This window comes from Triticum urartu, chromosome 5 (genome assembly GCF_003073215.2).
Source record: "Triticum urartu cultivar G1812 chromosome 5, Tu2.1, whole genome shotgun sequence".
Classification (NCBI taxonomy): domain Eukaryota; kingdom Viridiplantae; phylum Streptophyta; class Magnoliopsida; order Poales; family Poaceae; genus Triticum; species Triticum urartu.
In genome coordinates this window covers 372,031,678-372,042,328 of record NC_053026.1, presented here as the reverse complement: position 1 = coordinate 372,042,328, position 10,651 = coordinate 372,031,678, and the positions used below count along the sequence as shown (strand labels likewise).

At 43.6% G+C, this 10,651-nt stretch overlaps 1 protein-coding gene across 1 annotated transcript; it reads left to right on the top strand.

Annotated features, from left to right (window-relative positions):
- The first annotated feature begins 3,247 nt into the window (after positions 1–3,247).
- LOC125556027 (UDP-glycosyltransferase 90A1-like) lies at positions 3,248–5,008 on the top strand. The gene has a single exon (XM_048718827.1). The coding sequence runs from the start codon at positions 3,399–3,401 to the stop codon at positions 4,872–4,874; it is 1,476 nt and encodes a 491-aa protein (XP_048574784.1). The 5' UTR covers positions 3,248–3,398; the 3' UTR covers positions 4,875–5,008.
- The last annotated feature ends 5,643 nt before the right edge of the window (positions 5,009–10,651 follow it).

Genomic DNA, 10,651 nt, shown 5'->3' with positions numbered 1-10,651 from the left:
ATGGTGAATCCTGGGTCATTTTCTCAGGGATTAGGGATGGCAATGACGCCTGTAGGGGAGAAATGATGACGATGGCGTCTGCATGGTGTCTCGTTGAGACCCTCTTTGGAGTGATGTGTGTGGACTATATTATGTGTACCACTCAGTGATTGTGATGGTATTTTGTCCGTTTTTTCATAATTAACTGGGCAACCTGGTTTTCACTTATTTTTTAATTAACCGAGCAATTCTTTTCTTCTTAATGAATATAGGAATCCTGCCATTTTGAAAGAAAAAAAACAAGACTTAGATGCTTTGGAGGCTTTGACAACAACCTTTCACATTTCATGATGTCACCAGCTCCATATCGTCGACAACTTGTTGTAGAATAAGAGTAGTTTTTGTTTGCAGGGTTAGAATAAGAGTACTTAGGTTCACCAGATCAACACCGAGAGAGATGTACCATAGAAAACGCAACTTACATTTTATACCTACTAGAAACATATATAAGACCTCTAGTGTCGAGTATAGCAGCCCATGTGCTGCCCTACATGCCATCTCGATAGCAGGTTTGTATAACGTTAAGTTAATAAAGAAGTCAACGACTTTATGCATTAACTGGTTTAATTTACTCCTCAACTAAGTTTGAAAAGAGGCCCCTAGCAGCTTGAGTTTTGGGGTACATAGTTACACAGTGCATCCGGTTCAAAAACTTTATAATAATCGTGAACAACTTTTATAATAGGATGAGGCGAGAAGATTGATACACCAGTGCATCCGCTGCAAGGATGTGCAAGGCTGTACTCGGTCAACGTCCATCCCTGCAACCTACTACTCTGGCATGTTTGATAAAATTATGTGTTAGTTGAGTATTTGTTTTAGGAATTTTAGTTGAGGATATTAATATGTTTGGATTTCAATTTCATGTGACTTTGATGTGGGCGTGTCCTCTGTACAACACCGTTTTCTTTGGCAAATGGTAGCGGAAACACAAAGTGACATCGGCTAGGTGGTGCTTTTTGAGTATCGGGTCTCAAGCTCGAAGGTGAAAATTCTTAAGTTTGACCTTCGTTGGCTGCATCTTGCAATGGCTGTGTGTACGTGTCGTGTCCTTGATGAAGGCATTGCTTTGGAGCTTGCTCAGACATGCTCTCTGAGGCGAAAACTCAAGATCCAACCATCAATGGTTTGATTCGACAATGACGGCGCTTGCACGTGGTTTTCTTTGTAGAGGCGTTGCTTTTGAAGAAAGTTTCTTGTTATGTTGTCAAGGAAGATGGATGATGGTGTTGTTTCTTTGTGCGCTTGGTTGGTCGTGTCACCTTTTCTTTTTACATTATTCTTTTATCTTTTTAGCTGTGTACATCTTCTGTATCTTGACTCGCTCTTGATATTATATTATTGCAATCAATAATATTATGTTACTGTGAAGGCCGGATGTAATTAATATAAACTTAATATTAATATTGTATACTTTGTCAAAAAATATGATTGATTGATAACTTGCAGCACTTCAAACTTGGAAGTCAAATGTTCATTGTCGCTTACATGTCACAATCATTTGACGGGTTGTTTTGACTATACCATGGATATTTTATGAAGGTGACCTAAAATGTGAAGCGGACTGAGCAAGAGGTTTAGCAAATTCAATGCGATAAGAAAAGGACGTAAGGTGTGCGCCAATGTTTCATATATAGATATAAAAGAAAAATGTGTTTCGGTTCATGTGGAAATGTCTAACCTCTTGATGAGCAAGTGACAGATATGTCCTATGCTATGCAAACTAAACGCATATTAAAATTCAGTTTTGCTAAAGCATATCTAGATGTGCTCTAAATATTGCACATCTAAATCATATATATATATATATATATATATATCATTGATTTTACGCTAAAATTCATGCAAGCATTTTTAATCTTTTTTTTATTTTTAGTTTGATTGAGTCATTTAGATATGCAATAATTAGAGCACATCTAAGGCACATCTAGATGTGCCGTAAACATACCTTATTAAATTATGCATGACTTATTGGTTCCTTCAAAATAATTGTATGCCCTATTATTATTGGCGACACAGGTCCACACATCCCCGCCGGAGACACAGCTCCACATTCCCCCGCCAGTGATAAGCACAACAATAGAAGGGGGAAAGAGTGGGGAGAATATTATTCCTACACTGGAACAACACCACCGCTTTGCCGGCCCAAACCAAACTTGAAAACTCCCTAAAGAATACCTAAAAAATGTCACCCATGACGTTGTACGACTAGTCCGGGCCTAATGTCGAGCTGGATGCGAACATAACCATGCATTGACTCCCTCAGACTGGGTCCCCATTGAAGATCGTTGCGCTGGATCGCAAACGCCACTGTGGAGCACTGCCCGAGGAAGACTGCAACTCGAACACACATCTCCTTCACCATCCCGCAGCAGCCCTCCAACTCCTCCACAAGCAGGTTGCCCCCATCAGGACCTCCCCGATGACGCCGGCGCCACACGGGCTTTACCCAGCGACCCGCCCCGACAGCAACGACGAAGGGAGTAGATGGGGCCATGGCTAGGGTTTTGGTCGTCTGCCTGGTCCTCTATCTCCACGAAAAGGTGAGCGTCAGTTAGCACTGCTGCTGTATATTACGTACTTCCTCCAAGCTTTTTTGGACGGAGGGAATACTAGTTTGTACTCCCTCTGTTTTTATTTAGTCCGCATATTAGCTTTAGTCAAAGTCAAGCTTTGTAAGTTTTGACTAAGTTTATAAACAAAAATATTAATATATACAATAAAAAATCAATATCACTAGATTCATTATTGAATGTACTTTCACATCATATAGATTTGTTATGGTAAATGTTTATATATTTTTCTATAAAGTTGGTGAAACTTTGCAAAGTTTGACTTCGGTCAAACCTAATATGCAGACTAAATAAAAACAAAGGGAGTACTATTTTGGGTGATCACTGGACTACTGCACTATTTCCATAATACAGCTCTCTACATGCTTAGATTAATTGGTATCTTCAAGATGACAAAAGATGTTCCATGTGTCCCCCCAAATCCCATTTTCCATGACTTTCCTTGGAAGCTGATGCTATAGCTTTGTGTTTCCAACGTCCGAATATATTCTACCCATAATATACAAACGACTAGTCTCTCATTTTTATTTATGGAGTGGCCATCAGTGAGATGCAGCCATTCTAAACAAACTGAGAACAGAAGATTGATGCCTTACATCATATCTTTACTCTCACTTCTTTGGTATACTTGGTTTATGGATATCTAACCCAGCTCCATGATTGAGCAGTCGTTGACCAAAGTTTATATTTGCTATCCCCTATAAATTGTGCTTTCTGCTAACCATCAATCACACACGCAGAAAAACTCTCTGACTAGAGCGCGTTGCATCCGCATCCTCTACTGCGATGGCTTTTGCTTCTTCCTCTACGGAATCCCATGTCCTCCCTCACATAGCAATCTTCCCCTTCATGGCCAGGGGCCACACCATCCCGCTCATCCAGCTTGTCCACCACCTCCGTCGTCGCCGCCTCGCCACCGTCACCTTCTTCACAACCCATGGCAACGCGGCCTTCGTCCGCGAGGGACTGTCCGGGGCCGACGAGACGGCCATCGTCGAGCTCGCGTTCCCCGCCGACGTTTCGGGCATCCCACCGGGCGTGGAGAGCGCCGAGGCGGTCACGTCCATGGCCTCCTTTGTCGCCTTCGCACACGGCGTGTCGCTGCTCCAGCCACAGCTCGAGGCGTCGCTCTCCGCCATGGAACCTCCGGCCAGCCTCCTCATCGCCGACGCGTTCCTGTACTGGACGAACGCGTCGGCGGCCACGCTCGGCGTCCCGAAGGTGTCGTTCTTCGGCATCTCTGCGTTCGCACAGGTCATGCGGGAGCTGCGCATCAGCCACGATCCGTTCCCGGCGCTGCAGCACGCCGACGTCGACGGCGACGGCAATCCGGCGACGTTCGCGGTGCCTGAGTTCCCGCACATCAAGCTCACGTTGGAGGACTTGATGGCGCCCTTCGGCGACCCGTCGTCGGTCGCGCCGATGATGGAGCTGGACGGCAAGCTGGGGAAGGCCATAGAGGAGAGCCATGGCCTGATCGTCAACACCTTCCAAGGCCTAGAGAAACCGTACATGGAGTTCTGGAACAAGCACTACAGGCCCACGGCCTGGGCCATCGGCCCGCTCTGCCTCTCCCAGCCCCCTTCTTCTTTATCGGGCGACGCCGGCCGGCCATCATGGATGGAGTGGCTGGACGAGAAGGCAGCCGCCGGCCGGGCCGTGCTGTACGTGGCGCTCGGGACGCTGGCCGCGATCCCGGAGGTGCAGCTGAAGGAAGTTGCAGACGGGCTGGAGCGGGCCGAGGTAGATTTCATATGGGCCGTGAGGCCCGAGAATATCGATCTTGGTGCAGGGTTCGAGGAGCGTACCAAGGGCAGAGGCTTGGTGGTGAGAGAGTGGGTGGATCAATTGGGGATTTTGCAGCACCAGAGCATGAGAGGGTTTCTGAGTCACTGCGGGTGGAACTCGGTGCTGGAGAGCGTCACGGCTGCTGTGCCGCTGGCAGTTTGGCCTATGCATGCTGATCAACCTTTGAACGCAACATTTGTAGTTGATGAGCTCAAGATAGCGGTTAGGGTCCACACGAGTGATAGAACGATGCGGGGTTTGGCCACGAGCGAGGAAATATCAGAGGTGGTCAGGAAGCTTATGCTCGGGGAGGCCGGAATTGAAGCGGCAAAGAATGTTGCCGGGCTATCGGCGCTAGCTATGGAGTCCGTGTTGGAGGGAGGGTCCTCTTGGAAATCAGTGGAGGAGATGATCGGTGAGTTGTGTGCACCCAACATGCATGCAAATGTTGAGCCAAGCAAGGAGGAGTCTTGAGATGTTTAATTGTCATCGTTTTTTCTTTCCAACAAATAATGTGGTGTTGTGCTCGGTAGCTATACCAAACATTTATGTTGGTCACTGGCATTTGCTTCTCAGGTCTTGGATGAAAATATTTATATTTCAGGATAGTCCCCAAAACAGAATTAAATGGTCCCAAATATTTATATGAAATTGAAAGTTTCCCAAGACCAAACTGGATAGAGAAATAACCAATCTTAGGGCCAGTTCTTTTGACGGTTTAAAAAATAAGCCGCCTCCTCCCCAGCATTTTTCATAAGCTGTCTCCCTCATTCATTGGGGTTTCTGAACTAGTTATGGGATAACTAATATAGAAGCCTTAAATTTTTTTAGAAACGGCTTATTTTTTAAACTGGAAAGAGATAGCTTATTTTTTAAGCCGCCCAAAACAACTGACGCTCAGTAACTTATATGAGCCGACCAATAGGAAACCTACGCGCGCTATGTACCATTAACACACTATTTAACGCATAAGCGCCAAATAGAATTTGTACATACTCCCTCCGGTCCTTTTTACTCTGCATATTGGTTTTGCCGAAAGTCAAACTTTGTTAAGTTTGACCAAATTTATATTAAAAATTATTAGCATCTATACTATCTAATAAATATAATATGAAAATATGTTCCAAGATGAATCTAAAGATATTGGTGTTGTTATGTGAATGTTTATAATTTTTTATATAAATTTGATCAAAGTTGAATGAGATTGACTTTGGACAAACCTAATATGCAGAGTAAAAAGGACCGGAGGGAGTACCTCATAATCATTCTCCCTTAAGCACCAACGTGGTCGTATAACACACACAGTGGGTGCGCCCAGCTGGACCGCGGCCCGGTGTCTCACCCACGCACTGGCTCATAAACTCGTTTGCCCATCTGCTTGCTCGTCGTTTTCTTCTTTTTCATTTGCCGCTCGTCAACCTTCTCCGAAAATAAACAGATTAGATTTCTTAATTTTGGAAATTTTGGTGGAATTTAAAAAGTTTATGGATTTGAAAAGGAATAATATTTTATAAAAATGATCATAAATTTGAAAAGAACATAAAAGCTAAAAGTTCATTATTTTGAAAAATGATCGTGAATTTTAAAAAATGGATTTGAAAAAAGGGTTCACAAAATATGGAAAATTTTCATGAATTCACAAACATTCACAAAGTTAGAAAAGTTCACGAATGTGAAAAATTGAACGAACAAAAATGAAAAAGTAAAACCAGAGAGAAATAAAGAAAAAATTTAAAAGCCAAAGATAAACATGCTAGCAAACGCAGAGAAAAAATGACCGAAAAACCTCGAAATCACTAATTAAGGAGTACTCGTTGCAAAGAACACTCCACTTACCCAGGTTGCGACAAGTGGCGCACATACAGCGCGCCACTTGTCGCAACCTAGGAGTTTTCCCTTTTTTCATAGATCCATTTATTCAAAACGTTTTATCTTTTAAACCGTGCGTCCAAATCTTGAACCGTTTTCACCATTGGATTCCCCGCGTCGAGATCTTCAAAACTAGATCCCATGTTGATAGGTTTTGACGAACTTTTTTTTCACGAAAAAAACCGGGCGAAAAAACCTAACCGGGAGTATGGTTTTTTTTCCTTTTCGAAAGAGGCACGCCCGTGCCTCTCGCGAAATCACACCCGTACCTCTCGTGGAAGCAAAACCGTGACTCTCGTGGAAGGAAAAAAAACATAAAACACATTTTTTTTCCGTTTCCGAGAGGCACGGCAGTGACTCTCGCGAAAGCACAACCATGCCTCTCGCGGAAGCAAAACCGTGACTTTTGTGAAAGAAAAAAAAACAGAAAATACGTATTTTTCCCTTTTTGAGAGGCACGGCCATGACTTTCGCGAAAGCACAACCGTGCCTCTCGCGGAAGCAAAACCGTGACTCTCGTGAAAGAAAAAAACAGAAAACGCGTTTTGTTTTCCCTTTCTGAGAGGCACGGCCGTGACTCTCGCGAAAGCACAACCGTGTCTCCCGCGGAAGAAAAACCGTGACTCTCGCGAAAGAAAAAAAATAGAAAACACATTTTTTTTTTGTTTCCGAAAGGCACGGCCGTGACTCTCGCGAAAGCAAAACCGTGACTCTCGCGAAAAAAATAGAAAACACATTTTTTTTGTTTCCGAAAAGCACGGCCGTGACTCTCGCTAAAGCACAATCGTGCCTCTCGCGGAAAAAAGCCGTGACTGTCGCGAAAGGAAAAAAATAGAACATGTTTTTTTCGCGCAAAATTTTTTTTCTCGAATTTTTTTGATTGAAAAGCTAAGGAAGACCGGGGAAAAACCAAAATGTCGAAAAAATCAAAAAAAAACCCGTTTAAAAAGCCAAAAACACGTGAAAAAAAATCCAGAGAAAGCGTCCAGTGCGCAACACGTGGCGAATAGCTGAGAGCGCGCCAAGTGGCGCTGATCATTGCAAGGCTCTCGAAGAAGCACTCGTTAACTAGTTGCTCCCAAAAAACCTGGCCCGGAGTTCTGAATTTTTCCAAAACCATACTAGGTAGAGGAAAAATCGAGGCCGGAAAGTTATGGGACGGCCAATTGGAAACCTGCACACGAGCGCTGCATACAATTAATAAACTATCTGGCGCATAAGCGCTAAGGTTTTTTTTTTTGTGAGGGGTGCATAAGCGCTAAGTAGGATTTGCCAATTTCACTAGCCGAGTTGGCGCGCTAAAGCCAACAAAATGATACTATTGTGCTAGACAGCGGAAGCAAAACGACAAGTATACACTTGAAAATGGCAGTGAGCAGCCATCCTTCAGTACCTTGGTACCCTAGGCAACGGCCAACAGTCGAATGCTGAATAGCTACAACAAACAACGGGCCAAACGTGTGACCCCCCTCCTCCTATCCACGCACTAACGCAAGAGATGCTATGTGAAGAGGCAACGCAAACATGCAACACCAAAGAGCTGACACAGGAAAAGAGAGAAGAGGTAATACAACATAAAAAAGGGGGAAGAGTGAGCCTAAAAAGAGTGTTGAATCATAGTCAAAACTAATGGACACGTGCACATAGCTGGTAGCCAACATGTCGCCACATAATGTTTTCTTTTCTTCCAACCGAGCATCCCCTTTCCATTTAATTGCTCAAATGAAAATATCAGGATGGAAAATGGGCTATCGCGCTCTGGGCCGAACTTGGCCCCTGTTGGTCCCTCTATTCTATTGAGGGACATGAAGCCGGCCCAATGGTTCAATACTGAGCGGCAACATGTACCGACTCATATTTTAATACTAGATTATATAGAACAAGGAGTGTTTCTCAATTAAAAAAACAAGGAGCATTTACATCACAAATCTTTCAAGATGGAACAAAAGTGTCACTGTTACTCAAAACAAAGATGGAACAATGACACTTTTGGGAGTGTGAGGAAGGAGATAAAGATACTCAAGCTTGAGCTAGAACACCTAAGAGGTGACCCGGGAAGAGTAGGGCCACCACATGCGGAGTTGAAAATCAATGAAAAACTTGTCGAACTGTACCACAGGGAGGAGCTGATGTGGAGACGGCGGTCTAGGATCAAGTGGTTGGCAGTCGGGGACAAAAACACACAAAAAATGACCTTAGGGAAAGCATCCGGAGAAAGAAGAATATGATAAAGTAGGATTTTCTTCTAGTATTTTTCATACATTTAAAAAAATCTCCGTAAATTTCCAGGTCACTTGGAGCTCAAGAGAATAACTATCTCTGTTGTAGCTCTTTTAGGTCCAGAATTCTAGCTGTCGGCAATCTCCCACTTGTGATATAACTTGCAATTTAAGAGAGAAAAGGCATTAGAATTACATCTAAAAGTCAAACAGAACTCTAGAACAATGAAAATAACAGTGGAAAAATATGACGCAGAATGGACGTATCAACTCCCCCAAGCTTAGACTCCGCTCGCCCTCAAGAGAATACCAAACTCGATAATCATGACCACAGGTTTACACAGAGAGGTGTCGATGAAACAAAATACATACATGGTAGCATCATGATCATTATTATAACATCAACTATCAATCATAAAACTTCTCATGATCAAGTAACCATCCATTCATAAGCCAAAGAATGAACAGTAATTTTTTTTGAAAACTAACAAACTATGTTCTCAGTCATCAAGACAATTGCAATTCATCATATTTTCAGGAAGGGTCTATGTAAGGGCTTTTGGTTTAACAAATTCACATACTCAACTATCATATAATCTTCCATGATTGCTGGCACTCAAATCATATTTTTAGAACAACCCGTTTCAATCATACACAGAAGAATATGAGGGTTTAGTGTTACACCACCCAACTTATTTATCTCAGGGATAATGTCAACAATAATAACTCATGATTACCTATATTTAACTGGATATATATGCTTGGGTCATTCCCTACCACGTAATGCTTGCCAAGTGGAGAATAATTGAGGTTGGAATAGGAATAAATATTTTTGACTATTGCATGAAAGTAACGAATGAACATTGAAAGATAGGCCCTTCGCAGAGGGAAACAGAGGTTGTCATGCGCTTTTAAGGTGACACGTTCCCTACCGGAACCATGAGGGCATCTTGTGAGAAGCTCTGGTTTGTGAGAATGTTATACCAAAACATGCCCCAAATGGGACAAAAAATTTACCGCAACATGTTGGTGCATCACCCTGGGCGTCCGGGTAATTCAACTTTTTGGGTTCGGTTAGTTCGGTTTACGAGTAATACAGTTAGTTCAAAATGGAAACCGAAATTTTGCCTGCGGAACAAATACCCCTACCCAAATTACCTGAATTTCGGTTCGGGTAATTCAGGTACCCATAACCCAAAATATCCAGACCAATATACTGCATCAAATTCAGATAGTTTGGAAATTCAGAGTACAACACATACATCAAGTCTGCATACGCATACATCAAGTCTGCTGTTTGCATACACATGCTACATGAATTCTACAATTATAACAGTACAAGTATCAATTTTATCTACAGCTGATAGACCAACAAGTCAATGACTCAACTTGAACACTTGAGCATCTAAACCGAGGCAAAGTGAAACTTGGGGAGTGACAAAGTGAGGGATTCAACACTGATCACTTGTTGTTGCTGTCGTCGACCATGCTCCATGCGTTGAGTTCGGCCCGGCGGGTCGCACGTCTCCTCTGGGATCCAGCAACAACGGCTCCTTCGACGCGTCGCCATAACAACCGACGTTGCGAGCTGCCCTCGTGCGGTGTGCCTCACGCCATCAAGCTGTGTTTAGCATCACGAGTAGGTGCAAGCACCGCCGACCGCTGCCACTGCTGCTAGGGACTAGGGTGGGGGCGAGAGGGAGGAGGGTCGAGTGAGGGATTGGACGATTCGTGTGTGTATGCATTTTGTGTGAGGCTGGCATGCTTTGTGCGAGTGGGGAGAGGTGAGTAGGGCCTAGGCCGCGCAGGTGCGGCATGGTCATGTGGACATGATATGTCTCCAATGCATTCATATTTTTTTATTCCATGCCGTTATATTATCAATCTTGAATGTTTTATATTCATTTCATAGCAACTTTATATCATTTTTTGGGACTAACCTACTGACATAGTGCCCAGTGCAATTGTTGTGTTTTTGCTTGTTTTTTACTTCGTAGAATTTCCATATCAAACGGAGTCCAAATGCAGCGAAACTTTTTGGAGATTTTTTTCTGCCTAGAAGAGACCCAGGGAGCCCAGGAGGTATACCATATGAGGCCTGTGGGGCCCACAAGACACCAAGGCGCGCCCTGGTGCCTTGTGGGGCCCACGGTGATCTTTTCA